The sequence below is a fragment of the Diplotaxodon limnothrissa genome, linkage group LG18 (genome assembly GCF_057381915.1).
Source record: "Diplotaxodon limnothrissa isolate DT_005_m linkage group LG18, D_limnothrissa_male_GT1.1, whole genome shotgun sequence".
Lineage (NCBI taxonomy): Eukaryota > Metazoa > Chordata > Actinopteri > Cichliformes > Cichlidae > Diplotaxodon > Diplotaxodon limnothrissa.
In genome coordinates, this window is record NC_140613.1 from 17,704,573 (window position 1) to 17,730,131 (window position 25,559).

General features: G+C 40.4%; 1 protein-coding gene across 1 annotated transcript in view; it reads left to right on the forward strand.

The window, feature by feature from the left end:
* Positions 1-18,626, forward strand: part of cdh2 (cadherin 2, type 1, N-cadherin (neuronal)) — a 64,114-nt gene extending 45,488 nt beyond the window's left edge. Inside the window, exons 6-16 of the mRNA XM_085378785.1 lie at positions 3,456-3,600; positions 3,865-4,037; positions 5,041-5,178; positions 5,662-5,847; positions 6,581-6,834; positions 7,530-7,672; positions 8,638-8,871; positions 9,685-9,918; positions 10,153-10,292; positions 15,122-15,286; positions 17,844-18,626. Coding sequence (XP_085234911.1) covers positions 3,456-3,600; positions 3,865-4,037; positions 5,041-5,178; positions 5,662-5,847; positions 6,581-6,834; positions 7,530-7,672; positions 8,638-8,871; positions 9,685-9,918; positions 10,153-10,292; positions 15,122-15,286; positions 17,844-18,050 — 2,019 coding nt within the window. The 3' untranslated portion in view covers positions 18,051-18,626. The remainder of the gene's footprint in view (positions 1-3,455; positions 3,601-3,864; positions 4,038-5,040; positions 5,179-5,661; positions 5,848-6,580; positions 6,835-7,529; positions 7,673-8,637; positions 8,872-9,684; positions 9,919-10,152; positions 10,293-15,121; positions 15,287-17,843) is intronic.
* The last annotated feature ends 6,933 nt before the right edge of the window (positions 18,627-25,559 follow it).

A 25,559-nucleotide genomic window follows, 5' to 3' on the forward strand; every position in this document is an offset into this window, starting at 1 on the left:
TTAAGGTTGTCTCTGTATTATTGTTGGGTCTTTACCTTAAAAGATAAAGCACTTTGAGGCACATGATGTTTGTTTTGGACCTATATAAATACTAGGGGTGCAACGATACACAAAATTCACGGTTAGGTTCGGTTCGATACTTTGGTGTCACGGTTCGATATTTTTTCGATACAAAAAAATGTTCATGCATTTTTAATTTGTCATTTATTAAAATTATAAATATATATTTTAACTCAAAAGTACAGTTTTTGAATTTAACCCTAACCCTTGTGCGTGTTTTTTATTTTGACAGCGAATGCGCACCTGCGGACCACTTATGTGCAGCCCTGGTTATTTAGCTCGTCATATTGCAGCCACAGAAATTCTTTTGTCCATGAAACCATAAAGCTGCACTTTCTTTTTGCCTCATAGTCTGATTTGTCATAACTTCTCCGTTTTGTGGTAAGCTTTTCTTTGGCTGTCACTTCTTCACCCTGACCTGTCTTATTTGGCTCAGCAGAACTGAAATGCTTTTACACACGCACTCACATAAGCTCAGCGATTCTCTGCACGATCAACCTCTCACATGTTTAAGCTTGCTGCGGGAGATTTCACTTGTCATGTTTGCATAGTAAGCTAACGATTAATAAGACGATGTCAGAGGAATTGGTGCACAAATTATCATCACTCACAGATCAGTGCTGTCGCTCTCTATACACAGTTCGCACGATTGCAAAGTGAAAGCAAAAAAACAAGCGCAAATTCAAACGCGACTTCAATATGTCACATATTGACAGTGGCTCACCGATGCCAATGACATAATTACCCAGCTACATTTCTGAAAGAATGCAAAAGCATTGACATATATTTTTCCTACAATAGCCCGACGGGCAGGGAAGAGATAGATTTTGGTAGCCCGACTGAAAAAATCGCTAGCTCCGGGACGTCGGGCTAGCGATATTGCAAGCCCTGTATCTGATTGAGGAATCACTCATCTTTGGAAAAGAGAGTTTATTACAGAGAAATGTCTCTTTCCAAAATAAAAGCTATACTAGGGCTGCTCAATTAATCGAATTTTAATCACGATTACGATCTGGGCTTTCAACGATCATTAAAAATGACTGAGCCGATTATTAGCCCCTCCCTCATTTATCCGCGACACCTTAAAGGCCGGTCCGTGAAAATATTGTCGGGCATAAACCATCCGTGGCGCAAAAAAGGTTGGAGACCGCTGAAGTTATTTGGAGAGGAGAGTGACTGCTGTTGGTTGAAAAGAGAGGTAAAAAAAAACTTCAGTGGTGTTGCACACTATTTTATATTATTTTTTAAAGTCATTGTTAACCCTTTAAATCCGGTCAGAGCAGCACGCTCCGTTTTGTGTAACTATTTTTAAATCCCTGTAGAACCTGAACCACGTAAGCTAGCGCAATAATTTGTTTTGCATATGAAACCAGAGGAGTTGTACTTACATCTTATGCCATCAGCTTGTCCTCGGTCACGGTTTCCTTCCACATAAAGCTTTGCAAAAATTGCATAAAAAGCGCTTGCAGGAACAAAAACGTAATATTCCAGAAACACGCTTTGCCGATCCGATCAGCTGTTCATAACACTTCCCACAGTGAAACAAACGTCAGCACGAACTGTCGCATGTCCGCCATTTCCTGGCCGAAACCGGAAGTGACGTCATTTTCGCGGAAATGTAGTTTTTTACTTGTAGGCCTTAAAAGCCTACACTGGTCATGTTTGACTTTTCTGAATAGTTGCTGGGATGCTTAGAGCTCGAATTGCACTGCTGGAAATAGTTTATTTTGATGCACCTGCTGTTTTCTTTGCAAATTTGCATCATAGGATTGTTTTTTTTGTTTTTCCTGCAGTATATAAAAATTGGTGTATCTCCAAGATAAAACTATGAAGACACTCAAAATAAATTTCCTGTTGTTGTAAACTATTTTTTGCAACTTTTTTGTATTTAAAGTTTTGAGGGATAAACCTCTTAAATTTCTCCAAGTAGAAATATATGTAAAAAAACAAAACAAAAACGATTTTCAATTTTTTTTGTAATTTATTGCACTTTTTTGCAATTAATGTAGTTACTATGGACTTAATGCATACATATTATTAAAATATGGGCTATAACAGTTATTTAGCAACTTGAAATGCTCCCACAAATGGCACTACAACATGTAAAAAAATAATATAAGCTCTGGCGGACTTGGTTCTATAGTAGGTCTTAAAGGGTTAAATAAATATCGTCAAATAATCGAGATCTCAATTTCAGTGAAAATAATCGTGATTACCATTTTTGCCATAATCGAGCAGCCCTAAGCTATACTATCCGCTTCTTCTGGGCATATTCTCAGCAGCATAAGGAGAATCATGTGCTAACAGCTGTCTAAATGACTCGGCTAAAGTTAGTAGCATGCTTGCTTTTTTTTGTCTGCTTCCACTTGTCTTTGCACTACGATGATGTCGGCGTAAATGTGCAGTCATATTCGTCGTGTTCCCGCTAGTGCTTTCAGGTTAATCTCGTTGAAATTACCTTAACGCCACAACACGGCAAATCTCCGTTAACGAGCTACCGCCGATCACTCCGTGCATGGGGCTAGACGGCCAACACGTTAACGAGCTAACTGCGCTAACACACTAGTTCACACCAATGTAATTGAGCATTGCATGGCACATTCAACATACTGTTTTACTTTAGTCCATGACTCGCTTACCTTCAGGGTCATACGTCACATGAAAACCAAAATAATTCCAAACGCCAGATCTGAATGAGGTTCAATTTGCCTGTTGCAAGGAGAGCTTAACTTCTGTCTCGCTAGCTTGCCCTGTGCTCTTCCTTCTGACTATGCTGTCTGTGTTGAGCGCTCAGTGGATCTGCGCTGGACAGTGCAGCCTAGGCGGAGTAGTCGAACACAGATTCACTGAGCGCTCAACACAGACAACATCGTCAGAAGGAAAATTGATAAAATAAATTACAAATGTTGTATTGTTCGATACATATGTGTACCGAACCGAAAGCACTGTATCGAACGGTTCAATATCGATACGAATATCGTTGCACCCCTAATAAATACATTTGAATTAGCAAACCTCTGAAGCCTTCACAGAACAGCTGTATTTATAATGAAGTTAAAGTACACATAGGTGGACTATCCAAGTAAAGGAGGCTGAAAACAAATGCACGCCACACTTTATGTGGCTATCACATATAATCTCTGTTAAAATATGTTGTTGTAACGTGGCAAAACGTGGAAAAGTACTCCAAATACTTTTTCAAGGCACTGTATATGAGCAGTAACCCGCACACAAGTTGGTATAAGACTAATTCTTGTAATGGCTTTAACACAAAGTTTGATAGGTGAGACTGAGTAAGTGCTTTGTGGTTTAAGCCCATATGTTGTTTATGTGTATGAGAACATCCTTTATTTGAACAGTGCTTATAGTACAGATGTGTTTGTATTTTCCTCCAGCTAAGAGCTCATGCAGTAGACCTGAATGGAAACCAAGTTGAAAACCCTATTGATATTGTGATCAATGTGATCGACATGAATGACAACAGACCCGAGTTCACCCATCAGATCTGGAATGGCACCGTTCCAGAGGGTTCCAAGCCAGGTAATAAAGTGTATTCTCTACCACTGTGTTTGCAGATTAAAGAGTATTGATGGCATTTCTGGGGTGGCCACTGTGTTATCACTTTGTCTAGCGATCAGCTGTATTATAAGAAAACAAAAGCATTAAGGATGTATTACAGCAGAGCTATAATTCGGGTTGTGTTCAGCGTAGCGGCATTCGCTGAACTTCTAATGTATTTTGATTGCCAATTAGAGCGGTGACGTGAAAATATCGACACCCTGTCTCGTTCTTTCTATCCCTTAGGATCATTTGTTATGACAGTGACGGCTGTTGACAAAGATGACCCCAAAACAGCCAATGGGATGCTACGTTACAAGATCTTGTCTCAGAATCCCGAGAGTCCAACCTCCAATATGTTCACCATCAACAACAAAACCGGAGGCATCATTACAGTAGCAGCAGGCCTGGACAGAGAGGTATTTGACACTTTTCTTTCCTTGGTACTTGTTTAATCTGCTCAAATACTGTTACTACCTTACTCTGACTGTAAAAATTGTGTTTAAGAAGGTTGATTTAATAGGCATACTGCACCTGCATTTAAGTGACACCTTCATTAGCAAGGCCATCCGTTATATTCCATGTTCTTCATCTTCTTACTCTGGAGATATATCAGTGCATTTGAGGTTTATGTTTCGATTCCTTTTTAAAGGAATGCCAAAGCTGCTTAAACATATATCAAGGCTGTCTGAGAGCTAACAAGCCAACGGGAATATTTCTTATTTAGAATTAAAAGAGAAGTAGAACTGGACTTTCTTCATTTTCACCTTCTCTGTGTTTTTCTTTTCTTTGTTTTTTTCTTCTGTCTTTTTTCTAGCCTACGAGCTGTACTTTCATCTTATTTTTCCATCTCTGGAATTGCAGGGATCTATCTCATAATAAATAAAGTAATATATACAGCTAGTTGCCAGTTGGTTCAATTCTAGTGAGGGCAATCTGGCTGAGGTGGCTGCTCAATCACTTCCGCCCTGGGGGCCACCATTTTATGTCCGCCAGTTGCCACCATGAAAGTAATTTGGCCGACTCTCATTACCTAGCAACTGGTCCATCACCTGAGTGGTTTTTAATGTGAAAAGAGTCATTTGTTAGCTTCATGATACTGTCCAGAGCAGAGATGTACTTTTCGCACGCGCACACAGAGACACACAAACAAATTCAGAGTACCTCACAGGAAATAAACCAGATTAATATAAAAAACCCACCATCAGTCACGATAATTATGAAGCTAGCCTGTTCAGTTTGGTTTCACTTTATTTGGACACATTAATACTGATTTACAGTGTGCTGCCTTCTTAATAGGGAGCCTCAATCAATTCAATAGTCTTAAGAATGGATCCTGTTTTTATGAAGCTTCAAATAGAGATTTTTTGATGATGCCATTGGGAGTGATGCTAATTCAGCCTCTTTTTCCTTTCCCTTTAGAAAGTGCCACAGTACACACTGATAATCCAGGCCAGTGACATGGAGGGCAATCCCATGTATGGCCTCTCTAACACGGCCACGGCTGTCATCAGAGTCACTGACATTAACGACAACCCGCCAGAGTTTACTGCTGAGACGGTAAGAAACAAGCTCATATCGGAGATGTCAGCACAGCAATCTTAGCGTAAAAGAGGCACCACAAGGACTCCTGTTTCACCCCAATGTAGATATATGCACTCAGCTATCGGTTCTGCTCACTTACCTAGTTCTGCTTGCCCTGCATTTCTGAAGCCATACACAGATATACAAGTTACCAGCCATGCGTAAAGTGTTATATCCCCCTCCAAATGTTGACACATGCAAGTACAGGGGATGCCTGCCCGAGTGAAAGAGGCACTTGCTGTGCCTGCGAATCACTGAAATTTGTAATGCTACTGTTGTGCTATCGGGGGAGCACGGGGAATGAGATGACCATGACGACATGATAAGTTACCTTAGATATCTATTTACCCAAGATCGGTCCTGCTGTGCCGTGTGAGACAAGGCTCAGTGTATTTTTCGCTGCCACAGCAGTATCACTAACAGCTCGCTGCTCTCTGTGTTCATGGTTTATTCATGCAGTTTTTCGGCGAGGTGCCTGAAAACCGCGTGAATGTCATTGTGGCTAACCTGACAGTGACTGACAAGGACCAGCCCAACACGCCGGCCTGGAATGCTGTCTACAAAATCACCGGGGGCGACCCCACCGGCAGGTTCTCCGTGCCCACTGATCCAACCACTAATGAGGGCTTGGTAACAGTCGTCAAGGTAAAGCCTCCTATTGAAAAAGCTCTTCAAACAGCCTGTAATCCCATGGAAACGCATAGTATATGTATGCATATATGTTTGCAATGATACATGACATGTGGTCTGGCATGAAAAACATGGGTCATGTTTATTTGATTAGGAGATGCATGGATTTAATAGAAGGAAAGTTGCCTCATATGTCATCTCACCTCTTGTCTGTAAAAACCCATTAGCAATCCGCCCTGATTAATTATCTGAAAGTAGAAAAATAATTTTGTGTAAAGCATCTGTAGACGAGTACTGATAAATTGCAGCACCTCTCGGATTTTGTCTTTTTTTTTTTTTTTTTTTTTTTACAAAGGTTAATTTAGTGACAGCAATTCATATTTTGTAAAAGCTTTGTTCCTAACAAATATTGTGCAAAATCAAAATTTTAAAATATAATGAAAGATTTAAATCCTTTTTTTTTGTTAATTCCGACCACATTTCAAATGGAAAAGATTGGTTGCGCATCTCTTACACCAGCTCTCCTGCTGTTTTGTATCCTTGAGCTGACCATAAAAGGATTTAGTCTCTTTATCTCGTCCCACTGTCCAATGCAAGTGTTCACGATAGCATTTTTCAGGCAAAGACGAAGAAAATGATTTAGTTATTGCTTTCAGATCAGTGACACATAACCACAATTTTCATGTGATTTAGTTTACCCTATATGTTTAAGGTGTGATTCACTCCAATCTCCTTTACTGTTTTTCAGCCTATTGATTATGAAACCAGCAGGACGTATGTGCTGACAGTGGAAGCGAGGAATGAAGTTTCCCTGGCCAAAGGCATCCACACTCCCCGACAGTCCACTGCCACCGTCTCCATCAGAGTGATAGATGTCAATGAGAGTCCTTACTTTGAGCCCAACCCCAAATTCGTTAGGCTTGAAGAGGGAATGATGCCACAGTCAACACTGACCACTTTCAGTGCACAGGATCCTGATCGCTTCATGCAGCAAACCATCAGGTACATTTTACAGTAAAAAGTAAAAAGGAGAGTCTGATTGAAACTTTACACCTCTTCAAAAGATTCGAGTCCACCTTTCAGATGTGGAAATTTGGAAGAATTCCTCTAATCTTTAAAGTTAGCCCAATTTCCTCGAATGTGTTCTCCCCCTTTTCAAGTACATCACATCCAGCTTCTAATATGAATAATGCTATTGAGCATGTGAAAAATATGGAGTAATATGGTAGGTTAAGGTGACAGCTATTCTCTCCATTAGGCCTGTTAAGATAACACTTAGCAGCCAGCAGCAGTCTCCATCTCATTCTTCAGCCTTATTTTTTTTCCTTTTCATCACAGCTATTTGGCAGTGGAAGTATTTATCTGCTTGAAAACAGTCCATGAGAAATGAGCTAGCTTTGTAATTCCACGGCTTGTCCTACAAATTAGTTTGAGCTACTGAGTTTGGTTTCCCCCGTGAGGCTGCTCTCCAAAGTTAGAATAATTATGTAAAAATTCATGGTCTAAAATATTTATTCCGTGTAAACTAATAAAGACAAAAAGAATAAAATGCCAAGCTGGAAACAGACTTTTTTTTCCAGCAGAATACAAAATTAAACCTTTGAGACATTCTCGATGCTTTTATCAGAGAACTCGGTAAATAACGCCTGGCTTGAAATAACGAGTCACTGTGTGAATCTCTTTGTATTTCTCTTCAGGTACTCCAAACTCTCAGATCCAGCCAACTGGTTAAGGATCGACACAAACACCGGCCGGATCACAACGATTGCCATTTTGGACCGAGAATCACCTTACGTGAAGAACAATCTGTACAATGCAACATTCCTGGCTACTGACAATGGTACGTATCTATCTAGATGGATGCAGTAAGAGCTAATACTCACTTCTCTAAAGGAAGCCTAGCTGTCTAGTGTAGCCTACCTCTCAAAGGTCTATCTTCCACCTTGCATCACTTTGACTACCTCTGTGATGTGTTTCACCTGAAGCCAGTGCACAAGTGCAACGCATCTGCTGAAAAAAAAATCTATCTTGGTTAAAGCCACAAAGACATTCTCAATTCTCGAAGGTCAACCTTAAACCAGGCACTTGGCACATCTGAAACGCCGAGCACCTTATTGGGGGGTTAATGTGCTAGCAATCCCAGAGCATGTGGATGTATTCACCTCGTCTCTGAACTGGCGGGATTTACCTCTGTTCAGGTTTACCCTGTTCTACGGAGCATAGCTTAGGCCAATAGGCTTAAAAACTCCACCAATAAAGAGGTTTCTCAGCATTAATGGGTCAGGATTGGATGACTAGCTCCTTTGAGCGTGGCCTGAATGGTAAAAAAGCCTCTTAGCTGAGTGAATACATAGAGGAGCCTGAGAGGAGCGACAGTGGGCTCTGTTTGTCTGCTTTAGTATTCCCGACCCGTGCCCTTCGTCAGGAAGACGTTCTTCAGACACACATACAAACATACACACTCAGAGACACACACACACACACACACACACACACACACACACACACACACACACTAAATGTTCTGATATCCAAGTGTTTCGGCCCATCTCCCCACATAAGATTAAATTCTCAGATCAGTATTCATTTTGTGCGGATCTTCCTCCACTAGAGCAAAAAGCTTTTTAGAGTGAAACCCAAAGTTTAAACTTCATGCTTTACTTTTCTATGTCCACTGTATAATAACTGCGAAATGAGAGATGGCATTTCAATAGCAAGTATTGCTTTCCATATGTGAATTTTGGGAAATCTTACGTCTCGTAAAAAGTTGATGTTAACTATATGTGTGTTTTTTATTTTACACAGGTATACCGCCAGCAAGTGGCACAGGAACTCTCCAAATCTTCCTACTGGATATCAATGACAATGCGCCCCGGGTGTCCCCTCAGGAGGTGGAAATATGTGAAAAGCCAGACCCGAATGCCATCAACATCACTGCATTTGATGGAGACCTGAGCCCAAATGCTGGGCCATTCGCCTTTGAGTTAGCCAACAGGCCCGTTGATGTTCGGAGAAACTGGACCATAACAAGAATCAGCGGTAAGATGCAGACTATGATTTCACCGTGCTGCTCAGGCGCTCGAGCCCTGGGCTAATTTAGTAAAACTAACCTTCGTTTTGCTGTTCCCCTGATAGCGTGTGACAGAAGGCAATTCGGCTGTTTTGCGCTTGCGTGCCCACGTTTGTGTTTGTTGATGTAAAAGAAAAGTAAAAAGTGGCATTTGATGATTAATTAGAAAACTCCAAAGTCTCAAATCATACAGTATTTATAGCATTCACATCTGTTATCCTCCAAAGCACGTGAAATTTGTGTATTAGTTACACGCTGTAGAAATCACACAGCCAGATCTGACAATGAAACAATATATTAACCTTACTCAGCAGTCACTAATTGTTTATGCTAATTTACAACAAAACACGAGTGTAGGAACTCATCTGTTGTTTGTTAGCTACTAGATGGTGCGAGTTGAAACGCAGTGAATATATCTTAATAGGATAATGGCATTTGGATTATCGCAGCTGGGAATTTAGCCTAAGCAGCATTATCAAAACGCATTCAGTAGATTTATAAGCTCCAAATCCAAATCAGGACCATGTTTTGGATTAGATATGCGGATGCAACTTCCAGGTAGGAATTTATGTTGCATATTTGTGGTAATAGGAGTGTAATCACGCTGCGAACATAGTCTACACAAACAAGCATTCAGAGTTTAGACTTAATCCCCTATGAAAGGCTTCCTGTCTCTTTTATATTTAAACAGCCTGAGTTATTTAATCTTTAGACTCACCACTCGAAATGTGTTTCCTCTAACAAGGTGCTAAGACAGCTCTTTTCTCCTGTCCGTCTCTCAGGTGACTATGCTCAGGTGAGCCTGAAGATTGGCTTCCTTGAAAGTGGTATCTATGAGATCCCCATCATAATCACGGACTCAGGCAACCTGCCCATGTCTAACACCTCCTACCTGCGGATTAAAGTGTGCCAGTGCGACATCAACGGAGACTGCACTGACCAGCAGCACATCATGGCTGCCGGCCTAGGCACAGGCGCCATCATCTCCATTCTGCTCTGCATCATCATCCTCCTCAGTGAGTGTCTCAGTGGCTCTCTCAAACAGCACACCACGGGAACGCACACGGGGATTATAAAGACAGCTAAACATTATCCGAGATATCACTAGATTACCGCAGGATTAACAAAAAGATAGCCTTGATCAGGCCCACGTCCAAGCTCTAAAACACTGGATCCGATTACATTTGAATGAAAATATGCAGGTTATTATTTTTCATTGTATGAGAGCTGCTTTTCTTTCTGCCTATTAGTTCTCGTGCTGATGTTTGTGGTGTGGATGAAGCGTCGTGATAAAGAACGTCAGGCTAAGCAGCTCCTTATCGATCCTGAGGATGACGTGAGAGACAACATCTTGAAGTATGATGAAGAAGGTGGAGGAGAAGAGGATCAGGTAAGAATCATAACAGTTTGGGTGCACCTCTAAAGAATCAGAAAATCTGCTGTTCTCAATAGAATAGGTAACAACAGATGTTAATTACTGATTGTGAATTGTACCAGGATTTAAATGATTTTAAGAGAATCTGATGACATTTGTGGCAGTGTCTGCTTTTTTATTCAGCCCCAAACAAACGATATAAAACCCAAACTGTGCTGAATTGAAAAGTTAAATTAATAATAAATAATAAATGAATCATAGAGTACTGTGCGCAAGCCTTGAGCTACCCCACAATTCTTTATATTTTGTTTACAAGGAGCCAGACGTTCTTGTTTTTAAAATGGTCCTGAGCAATAGTTTCCCTGGGTTTCTAAAGGATCTTTCAAAGCAGCAAATGTTTTTATGGATAATTGCTGCTTTTTTCACTCATTTTCAGTCCAGTCCTTGTACCTGATTATTTTCAGAGATTTTTTTGTTTAACTTAATTGATAATTGATGAATTTTCATTTTATGCCTTGTATTAGTTACTAGCAAACACCCTCACCCCAATTTAGTTGAATCTACTGAAAATACCACAGACAACACAGGTATTTAACAAAGTATTTTTTGCACCAAGAAAGTCATTCCCAAAGAGCTAGTGTCCAAAAACTTGGCATATTTCGCCACGATGTGCACTGTGCCCTAAAAAGAACTGAGGAAACTGAATTAGTTCGCCTAAAAAACAATCCGTATCCATCAGGCAAACAAAGGCTGAGTGATGCAAACTTACACAAGTACTATAATCAAAATTAACAGAAAGTCTTATGGTGTGAAATCTTTAGTTCAAATTGTTGTCAGTATGTTCAGAGAAGATCAGGACAGAAGTACGGCACGAGAGTCTACAGCCAACTGTAAAACACGGTGGAGGCTCTGTCATGGTTTGGGTCTGCTCTCACTGTCAAACTTCATGGAATTATGAACGCAGCAAAGTACAATCAGATTTTATCTACCATGCAGTATCATCTGCAAAGCATTTAATTGCAACATGGAAATGTTTCAGCATGACAAAGACCCCAAATAAAAGTATACCTGAATAGAAAAACACATGATAGACCACCGTCAATCAGCTTTCAGTGTCCTTCAAGAAGCCTGGAGAACTATTCCTGAAGACTGCTTAGGAAAGCTTGCCAGGGAGAGTTCAGGTGTGTCAAAGAGTAAAGGTGATTGTACCATATATCGACTATCTAGTTGGTTATAATTATAGAGACTCTGTTTTTGATTTTTGCACATTACTGTATGTCTTGATGTCTATATCAATTAGGCATTAATAAAGAAAGTAACAGAGAAATACTTTACAAATTCAAAGTTTCTGGTTTTTTTGGGGTTTTTTTTTTATTTGGACTGTGTCAGCATAGTTTAGTATAGGGAGATATGAAACAAGAAAACATCTCAGGGGCAGTTAATAAACCAGATTTTAATGGTCCTAAATAACTGTAATTCTTTGATGTATCCAAAAAGTATCAAAATTCCACAACAGCACATTTTTAAGTTAATAATAATGACAATAATGCTCAGATTTCTAAAATTCTTTTTGCATTGTAACATGTTTATATGTTTATCCAAACAACTTTTTGTTCTTTTTCTTTCTTTTCTTGTTTTGTGGAGAACCTTTGTGTTATTGCAGCTTAGGAGTCTATTCACACTGCAGAGAAATGCCATGCTATACACATCATCTAGCTGTACAGTGTGTGGTCTTTGTTGGTGTGGAATATTCAGGTCATATTTATGCAGCACGGAAGCAATTTCTGCATAGCTGAAGCTACAGAGGACATAGAGGACCACCTAGATTCTTTTGCAAGCATGCATAGACTTACAATGCTTCATTCTAGCATGAGGTCTGCTCATTGTGCCGCTTTAGGATACACTTCAGCAATTCACAATGAATTGTAAGACGTAAATTGGAAGTTTTTTTTCTAGGAGGGAGCTGGAAATCGAAAGCTCGAATCAATAAGGCAAACACATTTTGATCCAATTGGTTCCAGAAATATTGGGAATGTCTCTCAACTGGAACTGCTCTCCGCTTCGCAACACCAACACAACAGACATGCATTGCCACAGGCATCGGGAGAGTCACATCTCTGTATCATCCCGCACTGATCAGGCTCACACACAGGCACAAATTCAATTGTCCTAATAACCCCTTGTTAGCAAAATGGAATCATTTCATAAAAAAAAGGCAGTAATATACCAAATGGGCTATTTTCTTGCTGCTTGCTGAAGTGCTTTGGTGGCTTAGATATAGCAGAAATGTGCGGGAGACCCCAGCCTGACCCAGAGCAGGAGCAAATTAGCCTGGGAGACTTGTAATTGGTAAGCTGATGTCATTTAGAGACAGACATCTGCTGTGGCACAATAATGAAGCCCTGTCTAAGGTAACAATACGACTGGAAAGCCATTACACATCTGCCAGTGATTAGACAGGAGGGACTGAACCACTTGTGTATTTGCGTCCTCACTTTCCAGCACAAAATGCACAAACTTGCGGCCCAAAACATGTTGAAAAGGAAACAGCCACATGATATAACACCCTTCAAAGGCAAACGAGCGGGTGCAGCAATTTATTGAGGGAAAACAAGCTTCCATTTTGAGTGGTGCTGAGAAGGGCAGGGAGCCAGGAGAAAATGGTCTTGTCTGTGGAATCGGTGAAGTCAGTGTTGGGTAAAAAATAGACCTGACTTTCCCAGCAACGTGGACTTTATAATGCCCACCTCTGTTCTCCCTATCTCCCGCTGGGGAGGAAATTGAAGTGTCAGACCATTGGGTGCGCTCAGAGTATATGGTTTTAGTTGTTGCTGCCATTGCCCTGGTTTTGTATTGCTCTGTGAAGTACGCATTTCATCAAAGGCAGACAGCTGATCAGGCACCCACTCAGCACACATTGAAAAAAGTAATAATAAGGAAATAATGACAGATGGACAGGCAGTTGCGGACAGGTTTGCAAGTTAAAAAAAATGGGAGAGAAAGAGCCATCTGCTTCCATAAGTGACCTCAGGAAAATTTCCTTCACCTTAACCTAACCCAGTGTGGCTTTGAAGGCATGCTTTGGAAAAACCCGAAAGGTTTTGATTTATTTTTCAATAAATGAAACAAATTAACCACCTGTTACACAGATAAGAAGACATTCTGCACATCAGAGGAACTATGACTTAACTTCAAGGAGAACTCCAAATTTATTAGAAAATAGCGCTTGCTTTTTTGCACCTTTGGTCATTATTTAAATTTTTCATAACCCTGAGCAAAAGGAAATAATTACTGAACTACATCTACAGCTTTCAAATAGTTTAAAATTTTTGGATTTCTTTTTTTTTTTTTTTTACTCTTGTTTTATTAATATTGCTGTATATAAGAAAAGGAAAACTATGCTCAGATCTGCACAGTAAGAAGTAACCTCAGCGAAGATGGGGAACTGCTAACAAGCAGACCTATTTCTAGTCTTTATGCTGAGCTAATGATAAGCTTATAATTGCAAGGACATGAGAATGGTAGTAATCTGTCGACCAAATGTATCACAGTAAAACAGGACGACAAAATAATCCTCTAACAGGCACCTTGCATTTGAAAGCATGTTTTTATATATATATATATATATATATATATGGGGTGTATGATGCTTAACAATGTTTAGTCTTCTTTGAATGTGGGTCATGAACGCCGGTGGCAAATATTTCATCAGGCCAGCGTATGTGTGAAAAGTCTGATCCCTGAAGGGGGCTGGTGTATCATTAGACCTTCCTGCATAGTTAAGCCATTATATGGCTCCATTGCAATTCCTGTCACTTGTTCCTGACCCTTCTGGAGCACGACCTTAGACAAGGTGAAATGGGAGTTGGACTGAAATGAGCCAAAGATGATGGATACCTTTTTCTTGTGGCATGTGACTGTTATTATACCCCATTCACCAACAGAGCTTTTGTTATTGGGTATTAAATCAAATAGCAAAAAAATGTCTGGAGTAAAGTACTTGTAAACTGACTTCTTGCTTGGTTGTGTTTTTTCTATTCAGGATGTTGGTGCTTCATTTGAGGATTTGTTGTAAAATTGTTTCAAGAATATCTGCACGTTTTTTCCACTCTTTCGAGTGTCTGTGTGTAGGTACGTGTGCAACTGAGCAAAGACAATTTTGAAGGGGCATATTAGAGATGGATGGATTACGAAAATCTCTTAAAGAGAGACAATCCATCATGCACGCTTATTAGGCACACACTCTGATTCTCAAATGGCATTTTCTCTATCATATCTGCTGTCACCCTGATACCATTCAGTCATTCAGCTCAGCTGGGTTGTTCTTCACCACAGCCTCTTTCTCGCTCTTAACTCTTTTTTTCTCTTCACCCTTTTTTTCCTCCTTCTTCCTTGCCCATGACTTTGCGCAAACTGCGAGCCATTCAGGTTGCCTTGGTAATGTTAATAGGATTAGAAATGGCTTATGCATATCCACCATCCCGTGTCTGGGCATTGATTAGAGCAAAACAGTCGCCTGCACATCCTTCCTGCAGCACACCGCCCAAGTACAAACACTCTGCAGCGTATGATGTGGTCCTCAGCTTGGCCCCCCCTCAGCGCTGGCGCTTTTTTATGTGTCAAATTGTCCCTGGGCTTGTACTTCACAGACAAGAAGATTAAAGTTTCCCTCATGTTCCCTCAACTCTTCTCGCTGGATTCTAACTTTAAAATCTCCCCTCCACTGAGCTGAACTACTTCTTCCTACTTACAGCACAGGATGTGCTTACCTATTTAAATAATCATACTCAGTTTGGAGTCTTGCCACGGTGCTTAGCTAAGTCCCTTCTGTCTGTATTCCCCAGGATTATGACCTGAGTCAGCTCCAGCAGCCGGACACGATAGAGCCCGATGCCATCAAGCCGGTGGGAATCCGCCGTCTAGACGAGAGGCCCCTCCACCCTGAGCCACAGTACCCAATGAGGTCAGCAGCACCCCACCCCGGAGACATCGGAGACTTCATCAATGAGGTAAAAACATCAGCCAGTAATGTTGTTGAAATCTGACATTATTTTGCGGTGAGGTGAAAATCAAATCCAAGGATAAGAGCTGAAATAAAAGGATCAGAGGTCTTGCAAGGCTTGAATTTCATTTCCAAGCTGACTGGTTTTCTTATAATAAACTTGTGTCTAAATAAACAATTTGGCTCATATGACTGAGCATCAAGGAGTTGCTCGCTCCCTTGTAGTTGACAGAGAAGTACTTTAAATTGAATCAGTCGTTATGAGAATTGTTTTCATCTTTTCCCAGCAGAAAGTTGAAACATTTTTCATTTCAGAAATATCCACTCAAACATGTATAAAGCCCAAAAAGTACATGATGCTAACTCACTTGGATATAATTGTTTTTCTCCTCATTTTCTGCCAAAGTAGAGTTATAGATGTGTCAGGATATAGAAATAGGAGATGCGAGAAGCAATACATTGGCTTTCTATCGCAGTGAACTGCTCGGCGTGCCCTCGTTTGCCTCAGGCCATCATTGACTCCAGCATGAAGGGAGAATGTAAAATGAAAAGAGCAGTCATATATTTTTCACAAGCTCCAACAGACAAGAGTTTCACAGCATTACAAATGGAGTTCTCCCCTAGTTTTTGGATGGTGCCCATGTTTTTAGATTAGAGCTAGCTCTCTCTGCTCTGCCCCCGAACATCTATCTCTCAGATCCCTTTACTCAGGCACCTCTTATTTTAATCTCACCGTGAGCCATGTTACTTGTCGTAACAGCTAATATGTGATGAAATGTAATAGTCTGTGCTGTCCCGCGAGTAACAGCCTGACAGTTTAAACCATTCTTGATCACTTTTTTTTTAGCTTTTTTTTAAACATATCATTTTATAGTGCTTGCAAGGCCTTTGAGACATTTCCGAGCACCCTGACCTGTTTTTAGTTCCAAATTTGACTGCCACTAAAGCTCAGTCATGGTAGCTTCAGCATGCACATGGAGCTGGAATCCGACCTAACTGATAGGGCTATCTGCCAGAGGAGCAGGGAGACAGCGAGGGCTGGGGAGGGGGAGTGTGTCTGATCTCCATCCTGAATGGTCTCCACATGCCCCAGGAGCTTGTGTCTCCTAATTAAATTAGATGGACAAAAAATAGGAATAGGTTTAGCAGAAGGACTTTAACTTGACAATCTGACAAACAAAGGTCTATTACTGAACTCCTGCTTTGTTCTGACAGAGGGGGAGGGGGTAGTTTAAATACAATAGCACCAACTTCAAATGACCTTTGTTGTCCACAGGTGGGACGTCTCTCCACAGAGGGACGCAAACCTTAAATGATGGCGTTCATTGTTTTACATAGAGCCTGGCGGGGTTAGGTGTGCCTAGAGATTACAGTGGATTGATTGCACATCTCTTTGTTAACCGTGGCACAAAAAAGAGACAGCGAGTTCACCATTTTACTAAGAGTGGTTATTATCTTCGGTGCGGTGTATGACTCAGTTAACAATGAAATTACAGTGAGTTCCGTGATTGACTAACCTTATGAAACTGCCAGTGGGGTTGTGGTTGTAGATGGAGGGGGCTATAACCAGCAGAGCGATTATGGTTGTAATTGTAATGAACGATCCATCTGTCATATTTCCCACAAAATTATCAGCACCACAGCCCTGAGCAAATACTTAACAAAAAGCTAACAAGTGGAAAATAATCGCTAAGTGCCCGGGCACTTTAATTCAGTACATCTTTTTATTTGAGAGCATTTCAGCACTGTAATGGCAGTGCGGAGGAAACTATAAATCTTCGACAAGTTCCCAGCGAGCTGAGGTCTCATTTCTCTGCGTTATGTTGCTCCACTTTATTTTTAATTCATTTATTATTTGTTGGGTGTCCTCAGTTCCAGGGGGTAAAAGGGAGAAACGAAGCCTGGATCCACATGGTTCATGGCCAAAGTGCATCTCAACTCCTAGATTGGCAATCCATCAACTCTCCCAAGTCCCGTTAAGGAAGGAGGCTGGAAATCAATAACAATCCATGAGGACTTTTCACACCGGTGTGAGGATTTCTTGGAATGTCAAACATGATCTTGAAAGTAGAACCGCTCCCACCAGCACTGCGGGCTTCACGATAACACACAGAGACACGTTCTTGCTGGTTTCCACAGTTAGGCGTAGTGTTTAGGCCACATTCAGATATAAAATGTTACAAATATTTTGATCTGATGATAGACGACCATGTGTCGGTGCCAGAGTCGTGCTCCCTGTACAAAGCCAGAGGAGTGTTAGTTGGGGTAAGGGGAGATGGAACTGTCATCTGAGGCTACTGGTCATGCTCAATCTTGGCTTTCGATCAAGCCAGCAGCCTAGAAACATCAGGAGAATCCCAATGAAACAACACAGAGGAAACACACAGGAACAGTAGAGCCTGATTAATCCTTATTTCCTGAGCAAGTGCGGAGGGAGCGACCGACTGTTTTTAGTACAGCCATTTGTGTGCGGTAGTGGGTGGGAGAGAGTTATTTTTACGTGACTCACTCCTCGTTGGAGACGGTGTTTAATCTTCTCATCTAACGTTTTTTTTTTTGTACAGGGACTCAAGGCAGCAGACAATGACCCCACCGCTCCTCCCTACGACTCCCTGCTAGTGTTCGACTACGAGGGCAGCGGCTCCACAGCTGGCTCCCTAAGCTCCCTCAACTCCTCCAGCAGCGGGGGCGACCAGGACTACGATTACCTCAACGACTGGGGCCCTCGCTTTAGAAAACTGGCAGACATGTACGGTGGAAGTGACGACTAGGACACACAGTCACGCCCTGAAGGATATAAAGATGAGAGAGAAAAAAAATGAAGAAAAGGAAAGATTTCCTGTTGATGGACATGGACAGCTGATATTCCCTGAGAGAGAGAAAGGTAGAACCATGACAGAAAATAAACAAAAAAATAAACATTGATTCAGAATTTTTTTCAAAAAACAACCAACCTAGGCTTATTGTTGTAGTCTACGCATACATATGCTTGTTGAAAGCTTAGGCATAGACTGTGGTCCAGTTACGGAGGAAGTGGGAGGGAACACTGGTGGACTGTCACCATTCAGATTGTTGGTATTGAATGCGCTCAGTTACACTTGAATTTCACAGTACAGAAGCACTGGGATATAATGTGCCTTTTTGTACATTTTTTTGGATCTAAATGATTAGTTTTATGTTCAAGGCTTTAATGGTACTGACTTTTGGAGTGATTTCAAACAAAGTATGTTACACTCTGGTATGCTTCTACATGCTTTTTTTTTTCTCCTTTGGTTACAAAATGCTCCTGTTTGTTGAGGATTATTTAAATGAACCACAACGATGAAGAAATGAAGGATCATTTGTTAGTTTGGTTGGAAAAGAAAAACAGTTACGAGCAACACTGTACAGTATGCTAGACATCTAGACTTTCTCACTAAAAAAACACAAAAAAATTAAAAAAAATTATGCAGCTGGTTGCAAATAAAGGGAGTTATGAATCATACTTTTGTAGCAGCTTTTTGTTCTCTTTTTTTGAAGTGATGTAGTGTTTTACAAAAACAACAAAAAACTTTTTTGGTCTAATCTATGTACACTTCATTTGCCTTAGTCATCATCTGGTATTTTCAAGTTTTACTTCACTGTAAAAAGATAAGATAATGTGTACATAATGTTTTTTTTTTCTTTATCCTTTCTTTTGATGTAGTATATGAAGAAGTGCAAAAAGTTCCAAACTTGTAAATGTATAATTTGAACTACAAATTCAAGTTTTTTGCATGTTTTTATCTTTTCATGACAACAGAAAGGAAAAAAATTGTTGTTTCCCAAATTTATTTACAAAGTGGAAAGAAAAAAAAAATAAAAATCTGGGTGACATTAAATGTGTAGAAGTTAAGAGAGTTTTTTGTAAGAAAAAAAAGAAAAAAAAAACACACACTTAAAAAAAAAGAAATTAAAGTAGTGATCTTGTCAGCACAACTGTTGAATTTGTACCAAAAAGGGTTGGGGGTGGGGGTGGGGGTGGGATGTTATGCTCGGCACTAATTACGGAATCAGCTTTAAGACTGGAAAAAGGTGTTGGACTTAAGCTTTGTGGATAACCATGTGTACTGGAACACAAATTATACATCTCTGACCCCAACCTTCCAAATAAAATGCTAATTTTGGAGCTAAAAACTGCCTCTTCATTTGTTCTTACTGAAACTCAACGTTGTTGCAGAGGCTTAATTAGATTGCGAATTATGTAAGCTATCTCAAAGGACAATAGTGTTAAACAAAAACAAAAATAAATAATAATTCTACAACATTCTGCCAGAAGCAAGAATTAAATCATTTAAATCCTTATTTATTTGTTTCTCGCATATACATATAAAATCAAATCGCTTAAGGCCAATATTAGGCTATAGATGATAAGTTGTGTGGCTGGAAGGGTACACGCTAAACAATAAGCTCATTCTGGAACACTGTGTGTGTCCCTAAAGCAAGTCAAGGTCAAAGGCTCATGGCAAACTCAAATCCATCCAGCACCTCTCTGCCATCAGGGATTTGTACTGTAGGTCAGATTGGACTTGACCTCAAAATGAAGAACGCCTCCAAAAACTGCCTCTAGGGACTCTGCGTGTATCTTGACTCCGGGGACATTTGGGAGGATGAACAAGAACAGCTGTGCGTGTGTGTGTGTGTGTGCTCTACGTGGGAGTTGCGGCAGTAACGATGTGTTCAGTTGTCACGTGCAAGTCGTTTGGCCTTCACCTGCCTTTCATTTCCGCTCTCTCCTCTATTACATTGGGACTTGTAATTCACAGCCACCATTTGCCAAGTTGAATAGATGTGGACATGGCTTATTAATTCAACCAAATTAGACAGGAGCGGGTTTGGTTTTGTAGTCGTCACACAAAGCACAATGAATGTCTGTTAGAGAATAACCAGTGAACCGTACCTGGCTTTTGTTTTTCAGTTGGTGTAATCAGTGTGCTGATCTGTGTTAATCAGTTCCACATCCTGTACCTCTTAGCAGTCTTTCATATATCCTGCGTGAGCCACGGCGTTATTCTTGCAGACCTCAAATGACCTTGTGCGGCGTGTATCATTTATCTTGCTGTATGCATAACCCTGCCCTCCATTTGCCAGAAGCAACATAACATTTTACAGTGCCCAGTCAGATGATATGTTTAACGATGAACTGCCTGACCTCAAAGTGTTGTTTCATCTGCGACCGAATCAAATTTGCTTTTCCAAATTACTCCCTTTAACTTTCAAGTTTTTAAGTCAGATGGCTGGTGGGGTTTTTTGTATATCCCTTTGTTTCTGCTCTCCTGATAGAAGGCTTACACCACTTAAACCTTTGGTTAACTGTTTTTCTTTACTTTGATCTTGAGCAGGGACAGATGTGGTTAGTGAATCAACGTCTTAAAAGGGTTTTCATAAAATCCCTTTGATTGCGCTGATGTGCCCAAACTGTGTATCCATAGTTTTTCAGTCCTTAAAAGAAAAAAACTCATTTGTTTCCCATAAAATAAACATAGAGTCCAAAAGTTCCGACTCATCTGCTGTTTCTATATATTCTGCTAGGAAAATAGGGAATGGGAACCGCTATTTATTGAAACGTGCAAAGACACCTGGAAAACTGCATAAAAGGTAAAAGCAAAGTTTGTACAATACCAACGAGCTTGAAAGTCAATATTTGGTATGACCACCTTTTATTCTTCAACACACCGTGAACTCTCCTTGACATGTGTTCTTTATGTAAGTAGTCCTTTGGAATAGTTCTCCTGGCTTCATGAAGGACATTCAAAGTTCTTCTTTGCTGGCTGATTTTTGTTCTGTTGTCTGTCAAGATGATCCCGCACTGCTTCAATAATGTTGAGGTCCAGACTCTGAGCAGGCCAATCGATTTTATTTTGTTCTATCCTGATATGCTTTTGCTGTAGTGGCAGTGTGTGGGTTCATGCTGAAAAATGAAGCCATTGCCAATCAGATGCTTTCAAGATGGTACTGCAAGGTACATCAAAATCTGACCATCCTTGTGTGCGTTTGAAATGTAATCAATTTTGACAAGATCCCCATCAGTGTGGGATCATCTTGAAATGCAACCCTAAACCATGACAGTACCTCTGCTAGGTTTTACAGATTGCAGTAGATACTCCCTGTTTTGCTGATCTCCTGGCCTTCCTCCATACAGACTGTCTGAATTTCGATTCATCACTCCATTAGACCTGTTGCCACTGATTTTCAGTCTAGTCTTGGGTTATTTTGCATAACTCAAAATCTGACTGCATTACTCTGCATTAATAATTTGACAAGATCCCCAACATCCCTGGCTGAAACGCAGCCCCAAACCACGACAGACCCTCCTCTGTGTTTTACAGATGACTGGAGACCTTCACTGCTATGGATCAACTAAAAGGCTAGATGTATATCTCAGGTCCTGTCTCAAGTCTTTGCTCCTCAAAGACAGGACTTTTAGATACTGTTCATCTGTTATAGACAGTTTTTTTAGGCCTGCTACTTCTTCATCAATCCTGCACTTGTCAGTTTCCTGATATTTCTAAAATATCTGAGATATACCAGATAAGTCAAGTTTTGGCTAATAGCTCTTTGGAAATCACCAACAAGCTATGCCAAAATACTATTATACGCCTGTCAAACTATGTTATCATGTTTTTGTGATAGGCTGATAGTAACACAGTGCCTGAAGACACAATTTAATATTGGTTCCTTGCTAAATTGTCTCTTATGTGTAGACACTGTGCCTTTTTTTATGGTTGAATGAATCATTGCTAAGTGTTAATTTGCTTAAAAAAACAACATTCCTTTGGAAATGGTAAAAACTTAATTACTTACTGAATAAATGAATTAGTTGCTTTCCTTGTTATATTACTTTTATTTTACTCTGAAGAAAATTACCTAAAATTCATTGCCACATAATTATCAGTTAACGATATAAAACTTATACAGGGTACACTTATGCACACATCCATATCCTAACGAGGACACACACACAATCTTTTTTTTGGTTTATATGTATGAACATAAAGCTGGCAACACAAAGCAAAGATGAAAACCAAATAGACAAAGATCAAACGGACTTTAAAGTGATCACTACAATGATTCTACTGAAACATATACAGGTATAAATGGAGACTGCAAGCCTGACTCCTCATTACTCCCTTTGTTAAAGTTCAGGGTCTGCCTGCTAGTCTACAGTCGGCATGGGCTCAGCTTTAATACTATTCTGGGTTCCTTGCTAGCTTTGTGTTAGCATGTCTGTGCAGTTGGTTGCAAGAAGTTGAAGTTGTATTAGCAATATTATGCAGATGTTTCTATCCCAAATGCAGTTTGCATTTCATCATTATGCACTTCTTTTGTGCAATAAAAATAAAAATGGTAAATGGTAAAATGGCCTGTATTTGTATAGCACTTTACTTAGTCCCTAAGGACCCCAAAGTGCTTTGCACTACATTCAGTCATCCACCCATTCACACACACATTCACACACTGGTGATGGCAAGCTACATTGTAGCCACAGCTGCCCTGGGGCGCACTGACAGAGGCGAAAAGAAATGACTATATCACCACTTCTCAAAAGCTGTAGATCACTTCACCGTTTTCCTCCTTTAAGCACATCAACTAAAAAAAGTTGATTGTTGCACAAACGAACAGGGAAAAAAAGTGGGTTTTTCTGTCGGTGTGAAAAGCGGCAGATTATGTAACGCATAAAACAACATACTAATATTACAGTTAATTATATTGTTATATTATTACCGAGATCAGTACAGTAACGCGTCACATTATTGCATTACTGGAAAATGTAATGTGATTACAATAACACGTTAAGTTGGAATGCGTTCGATCCTAATAGAATATATTGTTTGCTTATCATGTTATGCTTACCATGCTTGTAGTTTTTATGCTAAGCTAGCTCTTGCTAATCTCTACAATGTACACTAGAAAATAAATAGCTGTTGCCTTTTTTAGCCACTTTTTTTTTTTTTTAATTGACGCGATGCATTTTTTTTTTTAACTTTACTATCTCATTTATGCCTCCTCTCCAGCAAGATCTCCTCCACAGCACCTCCCATCCTGCCATATTGCCATCTTGATGTTTACATTGCTCCAGCCGGCTCCAAGAAGTCAAATTCTGTTCCATTTTTTAAAACTCCCAGTAGGGAGGAAAAAAAGTATTGATATTCCAGCACTGCACTTCAATTTCACAACATGGATTATCCCCTAAGGTACCTGGCATAGGACATAAAGGCAGCTGCTAGACAGTGCCTTCAGTATCCTCACCCAAAACATATAGCTTTGTACCATTTATAGACATGTACTGTTAGAGACTGTGGACTAATGCAAGGAAAGTTGTTTGCTATAGTTGGAGTGCAGCAGGAGTATGTTTTAAAAGAAAGTGAAAAGGATGTTACAGTATTTGGAAGATTCTTTTCACTGACATTGAGTGATTTTCATCATTAATATGCCATATGTTCTAGCAAGGTTGAGTGAAATTAATGTTCAAAACATTATCTCATTTGCACATTTTTAGCTAGCTGACAAATGGGTGCAAACACCCATTTAAAATGGATTAATATGGATATGAATGACAGCAGTTTCTTCCGCCAGTTTATGCAAATGTCACACAAAATGTATGCTAAAAAAAACACCTCAGAAACACTAAACAATAAATAATGAATGTGCTATTAATTGCTGGCTAGCATTATGGGCTTTGCTGTCCCTCCTGGGGTGAGATTTGGCTCTCGTGTGCATGTTGCTTTCCAGTGACACCATATCTTTTCCCATTAGATTCTGCAATATGTGGCGGACACATTATTATTTTAGGTTTTATCCGAAAAATTAACTCCAAATACGAGGTGGGACTCAACTTAAACCCCCCTTGGGTACTCCCAAGATGTTGTCTTGGAAAACTGCTGCAGATTGCTGTTCATACAAGCACCCCAGGGCCACTTTTATTGACTGTGAAACAATGCTTTTACCATCACCCCCTACACCATAGCAGATTTACAAGACAGCCATCTCAGCTCCTCGGTGTGTGTGTGTGGATGGCTGCGCAAGTGTCACAGAGCCACCCAGCCTCCATGGGGGGGACTGTCAGTAAACATGCAGAATACAGACTAGAATCCAATGCAAACCAGCTTCTAAGTTATGCTGCTCCTGACCTTTGGTGGACTTTGGGAAGATGGATGCTACCCAGGCTATCGATAGAAATTTCTGGCCTGGAGGAGAAAGAACATATTTCTTATAGTTTCCCAGCTCCTGCAAGCTACCTTGAATGAATAAGTAAGCAGGCTGGATGACAGAGAATGCACAGTGGGCCACATGAAGTCTTTAATGTATTTGTGTAGTGTCAGCGGCGTAGAATAATTTTTGCTTGTGTTGTCTCACTAGCAGAGAGTGTAAGAGAACTGCTCTGGAGTCCCAGGTTTTGGTTGTTTGTTTGTTTTTTTGCAGTTGCACCAGCCTTGATCTATACCTCCCTGTGTTCACACTGACGGCAGACAGATATCTCTCGAATGGGTTTCCCTCTGTTTCAGCAGATATTGTTCTTCCTCTGTTCGTGATACTGATTTATCGGCTCTCATTTATCAGCTTCCACCCTGCCATTATTCTCAGTCAACACAGTTGTGACACTGGTCACAGAACTGAGAGATGGAGGGACGGCTGATTACGTGATTGGGAGTGAGCTTGGTGGCGTGGACTGACATGAATATGATGAAAGCTATTTTCTTTTTCTCCATAACATGCATATCAGCTGAGCATGAGACTTTCAGGTTGTATATGAACGTTCAATGTCACTTGTTCTTGCCTGCGAGTGCACTGAAGGCATTTCTCATCTTGCTCTGGTCTCTCTTGCATGACTGGTTGATGCGATCCACAGAGGACATGTAATCGTAAACCATGCACATGCACAGAAAGACACCCAGGCCATCACTTTGTCTTTCTCTCTCTCACACTTGCACACACAGCAGCACTAGCCATCTCACGCACAACCTGAAACTGACTAAAAGGAGCAATTACATCAAGCAACTGCAACTCACTCCAGAGAAATACGTTTGAGATTTTAATTTTCAAATGAAATAGAATATGCAAAACTTGAGCTGGAAAAAGAGAACAGCAAGCAAAAAAGGAGCGAAACAAAGAATCCCTCGAGTACTGTTAGATTTATTCATGCTTTCAAATGCTTGACATTCCATCACCCTCTTGTCATTAAAGCTTTGGGTCCCTTGGCCACATTCGCACAATAAGTGGATAATTTCTTCCAATAAGCACAAATATGTTACTGGGATCTT